Below are 20,065 nucleotides of genomic sequence, written 5' to 3'. Positions count from 1 at the left end.
TCTCTGCTCTTTAGATTTTCTACCTATTGACCACTTTGCTGAATGTTAAAAAAACCTTCAAATATTAATACAGTACGTCTACTCTGCCCAATGCAAGATTCATTAAACCCAAGTAATAAATTACAGGTGTTCATCCAAATTATTGCTGCTCATCATAATGAACAAGCAGCACTATCCCCTTGTAAGCATTTTCAAATACATAAAAGTAATCTGTGGTTAAACATGTTCCTTGCTTTCCCAAGTTCTTTCCCACCATTGTTGCTCTTCTCATTTGCCAAGCATATTCCTAACTGGTATTCTTCAGTACCAATATTTGCACATTTCACCCCAAAACAAGAATATATATATTGCAGAAATAGCTACCTTCCTCAGCCTGTAAATGAAGTCTCGCTTAAGTCGTTCTTCAGCCTGTTGAAGCCCTAGCAATTCTTTTGCTGTCAGCAAAGACTCATCTATAACCGGCCCATCCATATCTTCCTCTTGATCATTTTCTTCTTTTCTTATCCGTCTTGATCTTCTTGGCTTCCTATGTTTCTTTGATTCTTTTGAACAGTTATTAGAACAAAGTTGCTGTAAGTGCACGGCACAAATAACGACTGTGACCTTAGTGCATTTCCGCACCTAAACAAACCATCGTTGAGAAACCATTCAAGCTTCAGATAGAATCTACAGTTGCGATGCAAAAACTCTCGAGTTTGCAACCCAACAAGGGAAGGCACAACATAACATAAGGCACCTAGAATATGAAAAGATGTGCAGTACAATCCAGTGCCCCCATTGTACCCAGGAAGACTTCACTTGCAACTCTATCCTTTGCTCACTTACCTGGGAGAAAATCCCTTTGCCCTCTGACTAGCCATGTATAAAACTTTGCTGTTACTGTGCATAGGGTTGCAGTCTTAAAGTATCACTGATTTTTATCTTCCTACAAATGCTGTTTTGGAAACCTTTTTAATGTACGTATTAAAGAAGTGGAAGTACGTGATAAGAAGGCAAACCATGTTAAGATAACTGACAGGTGAACAGAACCAACAAAATGATGAAACATATTGGAGCGGATTTTTTATTTGGACTCTAATGCCTTTAGGGTTGCTGTGGACCCCAGAAACTGTTTGAAATACAGTAAGCCCTCAACGTACACAGGGGTTAGTAAAGGTAAAGGTAAAGGGACCCCTGACCATTAGGTCCAGTCGTGACTGACTTTGGGGTTGCGGAGCTCATCTCACTTTATTCACCAAGGGAGTCGGTGTACAGCTTCCGCGTCATGTGGCCAGCATGACTAAAACGCTTCTGGCGAACCAGAGCACGCACGGAAATGCCATTTACCTTCCCGCTGGAGCAGTACCTATTTATCTACTTGCACTTTGACGTGCTTTCGAACTGCTAGGCTGGCAGGAGCAGGGACTGAGCAACGGGAGCTCAGCCCGTCGTGGGGATTCAAACTGCCGACCTTCTGATCAGCAAGCCCTAGGATCTGTGGTTTAATCCACAGCACCACCCGCGTCCCTCCCACAGGGGTTACTTGCACTTAAAGCCAAAGTTGCATATGGGTGGGACTGCCAGTTTCCCCCTCCCCCCGACCCCTTTTTAATTATTTTTTTTTAATTATTTGCCAAGCACATAAAGCTGAATGCATACAAGTTAAATGTTTGCAAGCTGCTGGGCTTACTGTATTTGCAAACCTTTTTTTTGCCATGTGAACCACTTCACTCTCTTTGTACTCCTCAACAATTATGGGGGCAGTTGCCCTGTGTTGTTTAATTCCACCCGTTTTTCAGTTTATAAAAAGTTTAACTTACTTATGGGTCCAATTTACCTTTCTGGACAAATGGGAAAGTGAAACTATCAATGCCTAAGCTCATTGAGAGCCCACCCCATCCCCAAGCAACTTCTCAAAATAGGGTAGGAAAACCTTAGCATTTTGCCTATATCAAAAATTCCATTTTTATGTGCTTATACTACTTCAAGAGCACTGTAATAGATTTTTATGTTTGTATGTGGATATCATATATATCATCTCTCTCTCTATATATATATACAGAGAGAGAGAGAGAGAACAAAATGTATGTACGGTCCTATACACACACAAAACTTATAAAGGACCCCAGGAGTTGGACCCCAGGAGCCAATTTTAACACACACACAAAAAGTTAATTCTGCTCCAAATTGGCTTTTATCTTAACATAGTGCAGACTCACAGCACTGATTTCTTTTTTGTAATATAGGTGGTGATCATTTCGCATGGGGGTTCCATACCTGGCCACCACCTCGTTCTGCTGTTTTCCAGGTCCAAAAGGACCCAAATGTTGGTGATAGCACATCAATTGGATGCACCTAAAATGGTTGTCATCTAAATTCTTTGGAGGCAGGGAGGACAGGCCTCCTTATTAGGCTATCAGGTAGACTGGATTACTTCCATTATTTACTAGGAGTCCAGAATTTCAGACAGGCATCATTTTGCTTTCCCTTTCATTAACATTTAGGCAGGAACCAACAGTTTGTTTATGTCTTCGCTTTTGAAATGTGATACCACATCCTGTTTTGTTAAAGAAGAATAGTGTTGAAATCCATCTCAGGGTAGTATTGAACTAAATTTTACTCAGAGTAGACCCACTGAAATTAATGGCCATAACTAAATTAGATCCTTCAATTTCAGTGGGACTACTTGAAGTAAAACATAGTTGTCAAATTACCCATAACCTTTACTTTCAGATACAACTTTAAAGGGGTCTACTGAATCCCAATAGCAGATAAGCACTGTCAAAAAATGGTGAAAAAGAGTTACCGTATTTTTCGCTCTATAACACGCACCCGACCATAACACGCACGTAGTTTTTAGAGGAGGAAAATCCGTAGGCATGCCACCCATAGAGATTCCCTCCATAACACGCACAGATATTTCCCCTTACTTTTTAGGAGGAAAAAAGTAAGTGTTATGGTGCAAAAAATACGGTAACTTGATATGATATTTTTTTCTTTACTTAAATCATTTCCATATTACTTTATATCTCAAACAATCTAAAAGTGGTTTGTTTTTCTTTCCTAAGTTTCCCAAACAGCTCCTGGTCATTTGAATTGCAATAAAAAATTGAGATCACCTTAAAATTCTCCACCCAACCAGGCACCTGTATGTTTTGCTTAAGGTGTGGGTCTAATCTTGGTAAAAGCTAGGCTTTTTGTTTAAAAAAATGGGAGGCGGCCAATGCTTCGTTATTCCAAAATCCTAGGTGTGTAACCTGATCTATGTAGCATCTAGCAAAAAATTATTCAGCCACCGTCTTGGAAAGGAGTCTACAAAATCATCTTATGGCTACAGCATCTGGCCTACTTTTTGCGTGTGTGTGCGTGTGTTGTTTGTCCTCCCCCACCAACTCCTTTATATCTTACTTGTTGAAGAGTTCTGCAGAACTCAAAACCTTGTTATTATTTTGTAACATTCTGGCTGATCCTACTAAAGGTATTACCCAACTGTGAATTTTTTGAATTTAAGCTTGTGTCTCTTAATATTTGTGTCACCAAACAGAAAACAGCATTATCCTAAGCATCCTGTTCTCATGCTACATTAACTTACAGCCATGAATGCAGGTGGAAGTAAAGGAAATCAAGTGTTTTTACGATAGGGATGGGGAATCTGTGGCCCTCCAGATGTTGAACTACAAGGCCCATGCTAGACGCAGCTGATGGAAGACATGGTCCAACAGCAACAGAAGGGAAGCAGGGTTCCCACCAATGCCTTAAGCTTTTACTTAAAAGCACATTTTTATCCCTTAAGCGCACCCACTCAGGGCTTTGGAAGTAGCCATATGCCCCTGGCACCAGTGCACATTTGATTTGGCTACAGCAGGTGGCAGAAGATGGAAAAATCTCAGACGCTTGTTTTACTCAATCCATATAGGGTACAATACACCCCAAAGTTCTCTTGTGTAAGCTGGGCATGACCATCACCATTTCAGTAAGGATTGTGCAACACAGCTGCCCATTAGATTTTGTCCCCAAGTACTGATTCTGCCACATGGGCATTTGTGCAATACTGCGTAAATTTAAGGGCCTAATGTTTTGCTGTTTAAAATTTTAGATGCCATTCTTAAAATATTGGGATGACTGTTTATGAATCTGAAATATTTCCCCCCAACCTTTTCTTGAAGGTTTCATAGTTACTAGGAAGGCAGATAACAACACAGCTTTTAGCCACTTACCTCACACAGGATACAACTATGATTGCTACGAAGAAAACCCCACAATAGCTAAAGCAAGATATAGGATTGATATCAACCCAGTCATTCTTTGGTTGTTTTTTAGACTAGCAGGTACTGTGCCATAACTTAGCAATAAAGCACTATCTTGAAATATTGTAGATTTTATATTTTCTAAGGTTAGAAGATACCTAAAGACAATTCTTAAGACTACAGTCACCCCAAAATATTTGAACACATTTTAAAATACAAGAAAATGATCTAAAGGTGTTTATATTACCAGAATTTCCTTTCCTATCTGATAAATCGTCACTTGTTAAGTCTCTCTGGAGCTGCTTCCTTCCATTTCTGTTTCCTTGGCTCTCGCACTCATGAGAATAATCCTTCCTTGTCCTGTTAACCACAGGAACCCGGGGTGTAGATCTGTATTCTCTCCAACTGTCTAAATTAGCATGATGGTTGTCAGACACCCACTTTTTAATTTGGTCTTTTGAGGCTTCATTTATCCTCATCCCTTGATTGTGAACAGTGTTTTTAGAAGAATTTGGGTGATTTGAAACACCGTGTGCTCCCTTTCGGGGACTTGTTCCATAGTGACCCAGTGCTCCCTTTCTTTTCTCAATCCCTATGTCCATCTTGTTGCCGTGTCCATTTCCATAATCATCCATTGCTTGGTAATCGTGACGTAAAGCACACTTCTGGAAATCCTCCTCATTTAAAATCCCCCGCTCCTTATTACGTCTGGCAAAGCACGGTTTTGCGGCATCTCCCATCATATTAGCTGTTCGCTCTTTCCCTGTGGGATGGGGAAAGAAATACATGTTCAAAACGGGACAGGTAGGATGCCATGAAGAGGGCAGGGGTGAGTGTGACTATGACTATGTGGGAGACTTAGGGTCAAATTTGCACTGAGCTTACTGGGGCACCTTGGGCAAACTACTCTCTCTCACCCAGCCAAGCTTTTACAGTCATACCTTGGGTTACAGCCGCTTCAGGTTGCACTTTTTCTGGTTGCGGACCGCCGAAACCTGTTAGTACTGGAACAGGTTACTTCCTGGTTTCGGTGGCCGCGCATACGCAAACGCGGGTTGCGAAAGCTGCAGGTTGCGAACATGCATCCCCACAGATCACGTTCACAACCCAAGTGTCCACTGTATTAGTAAACGTAGATTCATAGAATTGTAGAGTTGGAAGGGACTAAAAGAGTCATCCAACCCTGATCAATGCTGGAATCTTTTATTCAATGGGGGGCACAACCCTGAGATTAAGAGTCTCAAGCTTTACCAACTGAGCTATCCCACATAAGAGAAGCCCAGGCCAAAGGCCCACCTAGTCCGGCACTCTGTTCTCACGGTAGGCACCCCAATGTCTATAGAAAGCATGCAAGGGAGAACTTGAGCACAAGAGCACTCTCCCCAGCTGTGATTCCCAGAAAACCAGTATTCAGAGTCATACTGCCTCTGACTGTGGAGGTAGAACAAAAATATATTACCCCTACACAAACCAATTATCAGATTTTGAAATATAACATGAAATATGAGAGAGAAGAGAAATGTGTCACAGAATAAAGTTTATGCCAAGTATTGTGACCATCCAAGGTAGTCAAACTAATACTGTAATATATGCAGATTTATACAAACTGCAGCGGATTAGCAGCTCCAGCAAGACTATTGCCTTTAAGAGCTCCTCTGAAAGGTGTGGGTGGGTACACAACCAACATTCCTCAACCTCTATCATTCTGCTAATGACCTAGAAAACATATGCTACACCCAACAAAGAGCACTGAACTCCAAAGACTAGTACAGCAAATAAGAAGCTGATGAGGCAACTACACAGCGCTAGCACTTTGAACTTCAAATTACAGGACTTGCCTCTTGCTCTTGTATTAACAGAGGCAGAAGTTGCAGAAAAGGAGTGGCATCAGTCTTAACTCATCCTATGATGAGTGTGCATGGCTTGTAGCTGTGAGAATTACATACATCCATAGCTGTCAAAATTCCCCACCCCTCTGTCTGACAGGATTACAGAAAGCAGCCAAAATTAACAGAACAACAGATAGCACCTTTGGAACATGAATTCAAAGTGTACTGTATAAAATGCCACATAGAAAGAGAATTAAGTGAAAATAAAAGCAGGCAGCAACCAGACATAAGCATTAACTCGATACATGCAGCAAAACTGTAAGAGATTTATTTAAAGTCCAGCCTGTTCTATCATTCTTGAGAGTGAGGGCACTTTATCTCCATGCATTCTTAAGAAAACTATCACCTGCTAAGCAATTTAATGTGCATGCAACTTACAATAAGTGTGCACATAAAAGCCAAGGTTATTTTCCTTAAAAAGCAGGACTTCTCTTTCATCTTAAACTGGTATATCAAGTTAGCTGCTTTGAACACGACAGTGAATCTTTGTGCAAAACCATCACACCACAACCTTACACGGGAAGGGACCATAGGTCACAGCCACACGATACCCTTAAAGCAATCCTATTGCACCATAAGTCATGGCTTCACCAAAGAATCCTGGGAAAGGTAGTTTGTTGGGAATTGTAGCTCTGCGAGGGCACTCCTAATAATTTTCAGCACTACAGTCCCCAGGATTATCTGGGAGAAGTCATGACTGTCTAAGTGTTTTGAATACACAGTGTGGGTCTGACTCATCCCTGGGCAAGAAGTATTTGTGACAAACTTCCTTGTTGCCAGGGCTTCTTGCTGGCTCTTGCAAGTGAGCAAGCTAGTGAAGGAGGGTTGGGTTGCTTGCTGCCCATCTACCAACTGAGATGATTGCTGTACTAGCTGCAAAGGAACAAAAATGTATCCCTCCACATCCAGCATGGAAACACAGAGGGCTAGCAGTGAGGTGACAGATCACTCTGTTCCTCTTCCACAAGTGTGTTTGACAGGAAAAACTAGCCTGCTGAGACCCTACTTGTCGGTGTTTCCATTTTGGCTGCAGATGAGGGGGCTTCCCCTCCACGGCCAGTATGGAAATATAAGTTACTAGCCTCTTTAGAGACCAATACAACAGAAAAACAAAAATTACAGGCTAGGTCCTTTTGTGGACTTCATTATAAGGCTGACACTAGCTCTTTCCATAGGTCATTCAGCTTCTTTTTATGTACATTAACATCTCCATGAAGATGAGAGAATATCATAAGGATATCCTCAACCCTTCTGTTTTCTAATCATGTCTGGGGTAGGAGCTGACCACTATTTTAATTGTCACACAAAAAGGCACAGTGTCAGGGAAACATACAGTGGTGCCTCGCAAGATGAAAATAATCCGTTCCGCGAGTCTCTTCGTCTAGTGGTTTTTTCGTCTTGCGAAGCAACCCTATTAGCGGCTTAGTGCTATTAGCGGTTTAGCGGCTATTAAAGGCTTAGCGGCTAAAAGGCTATTAGCGGCTTAGAAAGGGGGGGGGAGCGAAAAAAATCGCAAGACTTGCAAGACGTTTTCGTCTTGCGAAGCAAGCCCATAGGGAAATTCGTCTTGCGAAGCGCATCGAAAAACGGAAAACCCTTTCGTCTAGCGTGTTTTTCGTCTTGCGGGGCACCACTGTAATTTCCATATTTCTTCTTCATCCTCACCTTGAGTCCATCCACTTTTTCCTTTAAAAGTGCTGGTGGTTACAGCTGCCAAGCAGCAAGAACAGCACATGTTATATTTGAAAGAGTCCAACCAACAATAAACTCCGACAGTCACCTCTCACAAGGGAGTTGTTCCCTGGACCCATCAAATACATGTAGCTCAGTAAATATGTAATTACTAAGGCAGAAGCCAATAGGCAGAGCTTTTTAACACAGAAGGCTAAAGAGCACCTCTGAAACTTCCCTGCTTTGTCTTTCACATATGAATGCTTCAGCAGGACAGAACGAAGATAAAGCCTATTACTTAATCAAATGTACATTGAGGCCTACATTACTTTATAAAAATTGTGTGTGCAGGTAACATTTCAGTCCCTATCGCAAACAGATGTAAAATCTCTTAGGAAAAAGAGCTACCTTTCCAGTGAACAAACCGATTTCTGCAAACCTCCCTGAGCCCCTTTAAGGATGGATGGCCGGTCTCGGGAGTTTCATCCTCCCCAACGTCTCCTTAAGGCGAGCGGTGATCACATTTGAGTATTATTCTCCAATTAAAGCCTTGACTACACAGCCCAATCGATTTTATTTTATTTTTTCTCTGCGGCCAGATTTTAAGTCCGTGAAACAACACCACACGGGAAAAACGCCTCAGGCACCGGGCGGGGGTGATGGGGGTGGGTGTCGCCGTGGGCTCCCTTCCCCTGGCCCAGGCTGAGGTGACTGGGGCCACTTGGGGGGGGGGAGGGGAAGAGCCCTTCAGGCCCACAAAGACCCCCCTTCCCCTTCTTCCCCTCAGACCGCCCGTCTCCCTCGCACCCCCGGGAAACTACCGGCGGCGGGTGCGCGCTCCGCCGTCCCCACCCGGGAGCCAGTCCGTGCCTCACTGCGGGTGGGGGGGGGGAGAGAAAGAGGCGGCGGCGGCCGGTCGGGTATGAGGATGAACTTACTCGGTAACCGATCTAACCGCCCTTCGGGCCGCAGCCTCCTCGCTTTCGCCTCCTCGCCCGCGCTGCCCCGGCCGCCGCCTTATCGCCGCTCCATTGTACCGAGGCGGAAGCCGCCCGCAGCAGCAGCAGCAGCAGCCCCCGTCGCACGAAACCGTCCGAGATCCTTCCCCCCCCCCTCCTCCTCCTCCGCCGCTCCTCGTTCCTCGTCCTTCCGCCCTCCAGCTCCTCCTCCTCCCTCTGCCCCGCCCCTCAGCAGCGCCCGTCGCGCCGCCTTCGCGCCATCCGGCGCGCGGTGTTTACCTCACGGCCTGCGGGCGCCATGACACGAGAGGCAGGGGAGACTCCTCTCCCGGCCTTCGCGGCTGGTCGAGGGGAGCCTCGCCGTCGGAGGAGGACGGCGGAGAAGGCACGAAGGCGCGCTGACAAAACACAAACACCCACACACCACATACGTACAGCCCTAGCCACAGGGGCGGGGTATAAATAATAAAAATTATTGTGAATTATTCTACGTAATTTTATTTGTATGCCACCTTTCCAAAAGCATGCTCAAGGCGGCTTAAAGGTAAAGGGACCCCTGATCATTAGCGTACAGCTTTGGGTCATGTGTCCAGCATGACTAAGCCGCTTCTGGCGAACCAGAGCAGCGCACGGAAATGCCGTTTACCTTCCCGCCAGAGCGGTACCTATTTATCTACTTGCACTTTGATGTGCTTTCGACCTGCTAGGTTGGCAGGAGCAGGGACAGAGCAACAGGAGCTCACCCCGTCGCGGGGATTCGAACCGCCCACCTTCTGATCGGCAAGTCCTTGCCCACCCGTGTCCCTCAAGGCGGCTTACAACATGAAAATTTAAAAAACCGCATACACTGGTGCCTCGCAAGACGAAAAGAATCCGTTCTGTGATTCTCTTTGTCTAGCGTTTTTTTTGTCTTGCAAAGCAAGCCCATTGACGGATTAGCCTATTAGCGCTATTAGCGGCTTTTAGCGGCTTATCGGATCAGCTGATAAACGGTTTAGCGGCTTAGAAAAAAGGGGGGGAAACCCGCAGGAACTCGCAAGACATTGTCGTCTTGCGAAGCAAGCCCATAGGAGATTCGTTTTGCGAAGCACCTCCAAAACGGAAAACTCTTTCGTCTAGCGAGTTTTCCGTCTTGCGAGGCATTCGTCTTGCGGGGCACCACTGTATTATTATTCGTTGAATAGATTTCTGCTTTTTGAGGGGGTTACAAGCCCTCACAAAGCTGCCTGGTGCACAAATAAGGTGGTAGTAGAAAAAGATACAGAAGGACGAGGGGGGCGGACAGATTTCTTCCTGCTCGGCCTTTCCTTGTGGGTTTCTCTGGATGACTCTCTTGATGGGTAGAAGGCATTCATCCTCCCTGCTTATTTAATGGCATCTCATGCTATCGGGCACATACACATATTTAAACCATTCCCTGCCTTAGTATCCATACTTTCAGCAGAATATGTGTGCATAGCTGTCAACCTTCCCTTTTTTTTGCGGGAAATTCCCTTATTCCAGCGCCGTTTCCCGCTGCTTTCCGCTCCTATCCCATAGACTGTCCCCGGGACAGGTGAGGCTGCTGATCCCTTATTTTCAAATCTGAAAGTTGACAGCTATGTATATCTTCGCTTTACAGCTGTTACTTCGAATACCAGGGCATCAGGGGTAGGTGGGTATGAGGGTGGCAGGGCACATGGCTTTGCTCTTTGCTCCACATTTATTGTCAACTTGCGCAGGAAATGTATCTGTGCTTTAAATATTGTTGAAATATTGTTGAATACTGGCCACAGTTGGCTAAAGGGGTGGGAAGGGGAGAATAATCAGTAGGTGCTGTGCCAGTCGTGTGATGGCAAGTCACAGAATTCTAAATTTTCTGGATGGGATGAAATTGTATTTCATCATCACTCATCGTTGTGATTTATGTTCAGGGGGAACTGTAATTCCCGTGGAAGGAAGGCATGAGCTTCAGTAATGTTGCTTGGTTGTGTTCAACAAATGGCAAAAACTACAAACATGGCATGTATAGAAGGACCATAGAGAAGACGAAGTCCAGTATTCCAGCTTTACTAGTTGTTGCTGTTTTTAATAGGATTGCCTGATGGCCTTCTGATTTTTTTAAAAAATGATTTACAGCCTCTTCATCTACATATTAAAGTAGAAGTAGCACAGTAATCTCTTCAAAATAAAGGTCTTTGCGACATAGCACCACACCCAAGCAGAAACTAGGCCAAACTAGCATATATGAATGACTCTTAACCTCATCTATGGACTGATTAAAAGGACTTAGATGTGACCATGTCACCTTGGAAATAATTGTCAAAATTGCTTCCAAAACATAATCACTACTCAAGGTGTGTTTATAGCTGGCTTTTCCTTTAGGTCTGCTGTCAGAGCATGTGTGAGAAGGCTTGAGATACTGACTAGTACACTATTATCCAAGGCTGTAAACCTGTGCACAGTGCTGCTAGCTATATTGTCCTGCCTGAGATTAAAACAGTTTTTGATGGGTTCTTGAAGGTAAAATCTATGTTGAATGCTCATTTGCATTCTCCCCCCTTCTCTTCTGAACAATTATACAGTATTAACATGAAAGAGAGGGAGAGGTGCTTTAAGCCTCATGCTTGTAAATACCACAACTTTAAAGCTATTTAAGCCTCACAGATGGGGGGTGTGGGTACACAAATTAGACTTTATGATTGAAATGCCAAAAGGTGGGATTTTGCCACCACATGCAAACACATAGAAGGGAGACACCTAAGTGGAAGTATGGCCATTTATAACTGACTAAAATTATGATTTCCAATGCATCAAACATGAGATTTTAAAAATGTACTGTATTGTTTAATATAACATAAAAATTGTAGGTGTGTGTGGCCAACTTAGAAAGCGGATTTTCTTTCTGTCACACCGTAGGTAATGCCCCTTCTAAAATGATATCTACTATGCTGTGCTTATAACTCATTCATTCATTTGCAAATATATGCAGATTTAGTTGATTGTTGATTATTTATTAAATCATGCACTTAATATTTTAAAAAATTAGCCAGGCTATAGCTGAACTAAAAGAGAAACCATTGCCTTTAGCTGTTCCCTTCAATACTAGAAATACAGACCTAGATTAACTTTGACTCTCTGCTTCTTCACTCTCTGTAGTGGCTATCAGTGCTATTTTTCCTAGAAAAGAGGTACCGGAACTCCCCACAAAGGCTTCCCTTGTTCTCATATAATGACAAAGGTATCCACCAGAGCTGCCAGAACTGAGTTCCAGTGAGTTCCAGCTGGGAAAAAGCCCTGGTTATAATCAATCAATTTTTGCTAGGAAAGTTTTCTGAACCAGCAGCAGAATACTGGAAATATTTAAGGAATGTTAGATTCCAACACTATATTTGCTCTCTTGCTCACATAACTTACATTTGATGCTGATGTGTTCAGAACACTACCCTGAGCGATGAAAAGTCCTGAGGCACAACACTTATTGGTGTTTGATTTCCATTGGAATGCTTAAGAGTAGATTGGGTGGAAACAGGAAGGAAGGAAAGAGGACAAGACTCCTGTCAGGGAGGGAATTTCAGTAGGCGTATATAAGTGAATTCCCTCTTCTTCACAGCTGTTAAGGCACAGAACTATTAAGGGCACTCCTTTGCTTATATCAAAGGTTACTCTTTATATCAAAAGGATACACTTTATATCAAAGGTTACCCTCAAAGGTTACACTTTGTTTAAAAATGTTTAAAGAATACTGTATGGTAAAAGGTAATGGCTATGAGAAGTTGGTAAAAAAGATTTAAGTTTTAACCTCTAAGATTATTTTCATAAGATAAAACGAGAATAGAGTAAGGTAATGTAATGATTAAATATTATGAATCATGGATTTAAGTTTTAAGCATCAAGGATTTTTATAAGATAGGATGATAATAGAGTAAGGTAAAGTAATGATAGAATATTACGAACTTTGAAAAGGATTTGCTGTGACAATTATTAATCAAGATACAAGAGATGGGAGGAGGAGGAGGTCGTGGAAAGAAGGTAATGGAAATTGGAGAATTTGAAAAGGATGGTTTTATTTTTGTTTTTTTCTTATATTTTTCTTTTTTTCTTTTTTGTAATGTTGTCTTTTTGTGTATTTTTTAAAAAAATTCTTCTGTCTCAATAAATATCATTTAAAAAAACAACAACAAAGGTTACACTTTAAGTAAGGCCTGCGTTTAAAATGGAAAAGTAGAAGAGCAAAAGAGCTGTCCTCTTTGGTATCTAGTCACCCCACATGTATGGAACGAGGCTGTATGAGGATGAAGACAGATTTCAATAGGAGCTAGAGATACTGGCTCTCTGAAACATAATGTTTTGTGATATAAAGCAGTGGAGGAAACTGCCCCTCCGTCGCTATTCAGCACCCCGTACCTCTACAGTGGTACCTCGGTTTACGAACTTAATCCATTCCTGAAGTCCGTTCTTAAATCAAATCCGTTCTGTGCACTGAGGTGCACTTTCCCTAATAAGGCCACCCGCCCCCGGTGCCCTTCCACCGTTCGGTTTCCATTCGTAGACTAAGGTAAAGTTCACAAACCGGAACACTACTTCCAGTTTTGCAGAGTTTGTAAACCGAATTGTTCGTAAACAGGACTGTTCTTAAACCGAGGTACCATTGTAAAACATAAAAATATACCACAGTGGTTTACAACTTTCACAAAACCCATATGATAGAAGCATTAAAAAGTTTAAAATAACATGTCCAGTAGGTTTCTGCTCACACTTACACATCCCTCTCTGCTCTCCATCCAGAGTTCACGGACTCATTTTAAAGGTAAAGGTAAAGGGACCCTGACCGTTAGGTCCAGTCATGGCTGACTCTGGGGTTGCGGCGCTCATCTCGCTTTATTGGCCGAGGGAGCCGGTGTACAGCTTCCGGGTCTTGTGGCCAGCATGACTAAGCCGCTTCTGGCGAACCAGAGCAGCGCACGGAAACGCTGTTTACCTTCCCGCCAGAGCGGTACCTATTTATCTATTTGCACTTTAACTGCTAGGTGGGCAGGAGCAGGGACCGAGCAATGGGAGCTCACCCCGTCGTGGGGATTCAAACCGCCGACCTTCTGATCGGCAAGTCCTAGGCTCTGTGGTTTAACCCACAACACCACTCATTTTAGCCAGACAAAAATATTTGGGATGCAAAGCAGAACCAGTGAGCAGTGTGTCTTGCGGAGATTTCTGAAGGCATTTGGACCTGAAGTTTCCTTCTCCTCACCCCAACTGCAAGATGATGGTGGACCATGGAATAAAATAATGCAAAACTGTGAAGTATAGGTGAGGGACAGAAGCAAAGCTGGGACTGTTTGGGGATGGTGTTCCCAGTTTCATTTTAATGGTAATCATTATAGTACCACAACATTGTTGTGAGATAATATAGAAGTTTCAAGAGTTGTCAGTTTCCTTCTGTGTCTGCCAACTCGCTTGCTTTCCCACTAAATCATGCAACTGACCTACAAGATCAGTTCAATCTGGGTACAAATCTGATTTGTAATGGCAAGAGTTTTAAAATCAACATTTCTCACTAGATGGCAGCAGATTCATAATAATGTGTAGAAAGGATTGTAGCTGCAGCCCAAATGTAGATTTCTGATGTGTATTCACATCACCTTGTGAAACTGTCCCTCCCATTTTATACACAACATAATTTCTATTCAGCAGTCACTTTCCTATAGGAATCTTTATATAAGCCTTTTTTTGTGAATAGCTAACATATGTGCTGAAAACAGTTGTATGCAAACTTGAAAGCTGCTCTTGACCAGATATTCCCAACATGTATACACATACTAATTTTCATATTGATGAGTTTGTTAAATTTATTTTATTTTATTTTACTTTATTAAATTTATATTTCACCCTTTATCCCAAAGGAGCTCAGGGTGGCAAGCAACAAGTGACAAAACAATAATAGAAAAATTAAAGGTAAAGGGACCCCTGACCATTAGGACCAGTTGTGACCGACTCTGGGGTTGCGGCGCTCATCTCGCTTTATTGGCCGAGGGAGCCGGCGTTTGTCCGCAGACAGCATCCAGGTCATGTGGCCAGCATGACTAAGCTGCTTCTGGTGAACCAGATCATTGCACAAAAACTCTGTTTACCTTCCCGCCAGAGTGGTACCTATTTATCTACTTGCACTTTGATGTGCTTTTGAACTGCTAGGTTGGCAGGAGCCGGGACCGAGCAATGGGAGCTCACCCCGTCACGGGGATTCGAACCGCCGACCTTCTGATCGGCAAGTCCTAGGCTCTGTGGTTTAACCCACAGCACCACCCGCGTCCCTAGAAAAATTAAAACATACATGTAAAACTATCATTCATTAGAATCCTGATATAAGCAGTGCTTTTTTTTCTGGTGGAACGCGCCAGAACGCAATACTGGGACCATTTCTTTGGTCAAATTCAGGAAGATGGGATGAATGAGGTGTCACTGGGCTGGAGCTAGCGAACCTCCTTTCTCCAGGGGAAGATGGTGCTCATCAAGGAATTGTGAATGGTGGGAGTGCTGAGGGAGGGGAAGGAGTCTTCTGACATTGTCCCCCTCCCCGTAGCGCCGCTGCATGTGGCCGCCCCTCCCCATGGAGCCCAGAGGTGCAGGCCATGGGCATCCCTCCTCTCCAGCCGCTCCCGGCTGAGGGGATAAAAGTGTGAGGGAGTTAAAGACAGTCCTTCCTCCACATTAGGGAGCAACTGTCTGGGCATTTCACACTCGCATCCTCTCCAACACCGCCTTGTGGTGTTTTTGCGAGGTTGGGTGAGGAGCTGAGAAAGCAGTGGGGGGAGAGAAAGACCCCTTAAAAAAAGTAGAGACATCACCTTGCCGACAAAGGTCCGTATGGTTAAAGCTATGGTTTTCCCAGTAGTGATGTATGGAAGTGAGAGCTGGACCATAAAGAAGGCTGATCGCCCAAGAATTGATGCTTTTGAATTATGGTGCTGGAGGAGACTCTTGAGAGTCCCATGGACTGCAAGAAGATCAAACCTCTCCATTCTGAAGGAAATCAGCCCTGAGTGCTCACTGGAAGGACAGATCCTGAAGCTGAGGCTCCAATACTTTGGCCACCTCATGAGAAGAGAAGACTCCCTGGAAAAGACCCTGATGTTGGGAAAGATGGAGGGCACAAGGAGAAGGGGACGACAGAGGACGAGATGGTTGGACAGTGTTCGCAAAGCTGCCAGCATGAGTTTGACCAAACTGCGGGAGGCAGTGGAGGACAGAAGTGCCTGGCGTGCTCTGGTCCAGGGGGTCACGAAGAGTTAGACACGACTAAACGACTAAACAACAACAACCTCTGGTCACGTACTTAATCCGTTCCAGAGGTCCGTTCTTAACCTGAAACTATTCTTAACCTGAAGCACCACTTTAGCTAATGGGGCCTCCTGCTGCTGCCGCGCCGCCAGAGCACGATTTCTGTTCTCATCCTGAAGCAAAGTTCTTAACCCGAGGTAATATTTTTGAGTTAGCGGAGTCTGTAACCTGAAGCGTATGTAACCTGAAGCGTATGTAACTCCTTGTACCACTGTACCAATAAAGGCTGAATGAATGAACTCCCATCATCTCTGACCACTGGTCCGCCTAGCTAGGGAGGATGGGAATCTGCAGTTGATAGCATAAAACAGGAAGCGATTTTGAGAAGACGAGGGTAACATCTTCATGGAGACTACCGCCACCTTTTATTCTTGGGCGGAAAGCACTGGATATAAGATTCACAAAAAATCCTGTGCACTGGTTCCATGTAGCACTTTCTTCGTAGATGAACGGAAGGGGCTTTTGGAGTGAGAAATAAACTGTGGCTTTAACTCTGGCCTGGGCTCCCAGTGGACTCCCCACAGCTGAGGCCGCTGAACAAACTCTTGGGCTGGGGCAGGGGTCTGCAACCCGCGGCTCCGGAGCCGCATGTGGCTCTTTGACACCTTTGCCGCGGCTCCGGGGTGGATACTAGCGAGGGGAGGAGGCGCATTGTGCGCCCCAACACTCCCCACTGTGGCGGGCGCTGTACTGGCTGTGACGTCGCATCGGGGCGGTGTGTGCGTTAGTCACGCACCGTGCCGATGTCACCTTCCCGCCCGCTGTCAGATCGCGGCTCCGGAGATATATTTGTTTTAAATGTCGCAATGGTTTTGCTGCTCCCAGTTTTTTCCCCCTTCGGAAACGGGTCCAAGTGGCTCTTTTTGTCTTAAAGGTTGCAGACCCCTGGGCTGGGGTAATGTTGGGGGTTTGCCGTTTGGGGTGGGCTGGGGTTGTTGCTCTTGTTGCTGTTGGCTTTTTTGTATCTTTAGTCCAGATCTTGTTTTGATCCATGTAGAAATGGTTCCGTTTGCTTGTGCATTCGTAATGTTTCATTTATTTTTTATGACTAATTTTGTTATGTTGTAGTTAAAGTATTTTTCTCGTTTGTCAGCTGTCTTGAGTTTGAAATGTAGAAAGGCAATTAAAATTACATATATGTATGTGTAACATCAAGGACAGATCGTGCTGTTCTTGTTATCTTTCTGTTCCACTGAAATCAATGGGATTTGTTGTGTTGTAAACTGTCTATTTGTGAGCTTGATTAAAGGTGGGGGTTTTTGGGGTTTGTTTTTTTAAAGGCACAGTGACAAACGTTTCTGAGCTGATGGGGTTGGATGCATGCAATGATTCCCAAATGCATCAGTTCTGACAGTGGCAATGATTTTTCAAGATATGTCCTCACCCTATAAATCCTGCCTCTCTTTCCTTATAGCAGCGGATGTATTCATGGAAAGTTGCAGCTGCAGTGGAAAACCTTAAGTCATAACTCCTTCCAGCCATCTAACTGAAGCACATATGTGTAAACTAGATGCAATATTTTATTACGGTTTTATTTTGCCAGTAGTTTTGCAGACCACATTTTCATTTTCTTTGTTTCTCTTTTTGCCCAGTGCCATGTTATCTAATTCCTCCAAAAATATGACAAGTTAAACACAAGGTGTTAAAAAAATACATTGGAGTGAGTCTGAGTCATTTCCCCCCTGCAAAGTATATACAACTGGGATGGGAGTAGGAAAAGAGCTAATTAAATATAATTAGTTCTAACATGTATACATAGCCAATGCTAATTGGTTCTGCTGTAATGGACTGTGTTAGTTTACTTTGGCCAGTAATCTGGCCCTTAGTTTATTGCAATTTTGCTTTGGTGGTGGAATCATCATTATGGATGTATATGATTAATTACTACAAAAGTACACAGTTATACCAGTTGATAGTAGAACTTTGGGGCCTGATCCTGCTACAGTTAGTACTCACAATGAAGCCCAACTGGAATGAAAGGAAAGAGGTTGACTAACAAGGCCCATTGCTTTCAATGGGAAATGCAAATCTGGGGTGGGTAACGTGCGGCCCTCTGGTTGTTGTTGGACTACAAATCTGAACACATTTTACTTGAAAGCATTCATTTCAGTGGGGCAGACCCTCCAAGTGTCCCTATTTTCCAGGGACGTCCCTCATTTAGAGAAGCCATCCCAGTTTCTGGATTGATACTGAAATGTCCCGCTTATCCTTAGGATGTCCCCATTTTCATTGGAGAAATGTTGGAGTTATCCAACCTCCAAGCCGTCTGAAGGCAATCCTGTATAGGGAAGTTTGTTTAATGTTACTTATGTTTTTATACATCTTGGAAGCTGCTCAGAGTGGCTGGGGCAACCCAGTAAGTTGTGTGGGATATGTTAAGTTGTGGGTGAACATATCAGACAACACAACGATTCTTCAAACAGCTATTGTTTATTCAGAGGCCAGAACAGAACTGAACTGAAGGGTTCAGCCAGCCTGCTTATATAGAGCTCCAGTATAATGTAACTGTAACAACTGTCTGTAACTATCCAATCACTGAACGTCACTTTCGATCCCTTATTTGCATATGTGGACCTGAACTATCTACAGTAGCCCCCTGCTGGCCCCGGGTGAGAACTTCATTACATAACAGGATATAAATAGTAAAATTATCATTATGAAATGGGACATCCCTATTTGCATTGGAGAAATGTTGGAAGGTATAGTGGTACTTTCTATTGCAAAATTTATCTGGATCTGCAGAGGCTAACCAGATGCACATACACCTTTCAAAGTTTTTGAGGAAGAGGCAGTTGGGCAGCTTCCTATATACCAGGCACCCCCAAACTTGGCCCTCTAGCTGTTTTGGGACTACAACTCCCATCATCCCTAGGTAACAGGACCAGTGGCCAGGGATGATGGGAATTGTAGTCCCAAAACATCTGGAGGGCTGAGTTTGGGGATGCCTGCTATATACAGTGATAAATAAATAGGCACTTGCTTAAATTCCTTCTTGTTCAGTATTGGTTTTTAAAAATTAGCAATTACTGTTTTTGTTATGGTTGTTAGTCACCTGGTTGCAGAGTCACTGAAAAGTGACAACACTTGAAAATGCAGAGCAGCCAGTCCTATGATGGTTGTTGTTTGGCAGTGATGGCTGGGGATTAGAGCATGCATTACCACATAGGAGCTGGCTAGCTCCTCTTCACAGGTGCCTCCTGGAAAAATCAGTGCGAATGACTTCTCGATGCACAGTATTTTCCACAGGAATTATTCCAAAAAATACTGTCATGGAGGGAAATGTTTCATTGGAAGATCACAGTGTTCCATTGCTCTGCAAAGGAAGGAGGGCATTGGAAACTCTTGGACACGAAAGGCACATTGCAATGCACCACTGTATACCTACAATGAGGAATCTGTGGCTCTCAAGATCTTGTTGTACTCCAGCTCCCATCAGCATAGTCACTGCCCATGGATTATGGGAATTGTAGTCCCTGGAGGGCCACAGTTCCCCCATTCCAGATGTATACCATAGAACAGGCCTACACTGCTTGAGATCTACCCATCCAAACCAAGCATGCCCCACCAGGGGCTGAACAAATCTCCTTTGTTTTTTCCCTGCATCACTCTGCAAAAACAAAGGTTGCCAAGCCCTTGGCAGGCCCCATTGTACATGGCTGGAGGGGTTTGTTAGGTTTAATGTGTTAACAGTCGTGCAGACCTTTCAAAGGCCATCTATAGTTGTGATCTACGTAAATGCAAGCCCCTTATTTGATCCATTCTTCTGGCCAACAGGACACCACCACCACATTTTATAGGACCCACGTAGTATCTTTGCTTAGAAAACGAACTTTGGTTAAAAGGATGAAGCTATGACAATGTGAGATTACCAACCACAAATTTGAAATGCCAAGGTCTTCCCCATGCTTCATTCTTCCTGTAATGGAAGAAACTCCAGAAGTATCATTAAAGGAAGAATTTGACATTAAAAGATAAATATGCAGTTACGGAGACCTGATCTGAGGAA

The 20,065-nt window shown here is 43.8% G+C and overlaps 1 protein-coding gene across 1 annotated transcript in view; it reads right to left on the bottom strand.

Annotated features, from left to right (window-relative positions):
* The window catches only part of TUT7 (terminal uridylyl transferase 7), a 43,793-nt gene extending 34,880 nt beyond the window's left edge, over positions 1–8,913 (bottom strand). The window contains exons 1-3 of the mRNA XM_082241483.1: positions 8,725–8,913; positions 4,474–4,989; positions 364–542 (exon numbers count right to left, since the gene is read on the bottom strand). Coding sequence (XP_082097609.1) covers positions 364–542; positions 4,474–4,969 — 675 coding nt within the window. The 5' untranslated portion in view covers positions 4,970–4,989; positions 8,725–8,913. The remainder of the gene's footprint in view (positions 1–363; positions 543–4,473; positions 4,990–8,724) is intronic.
* Between the last annotated feature and the right edge of the window lie 11,152 nt (positions 8,914–20,065).

Source organism: Podarcis vaucheri, assembly GCF_965113315.1.
Source record: "Podarcis vaucheri genome assembly, chromosome: 11".
Lineage (NCBI taxonomy): Eukaryota > Metazoa > Chordata > Lepidosauria > Squamata > Lacertidae > Podarcis > Podarcis vaucheri.
Note: the sequence above shows the minus strand (reverse complement) of the source record. Positions and strands in the feature narration are given on the sequence as shown.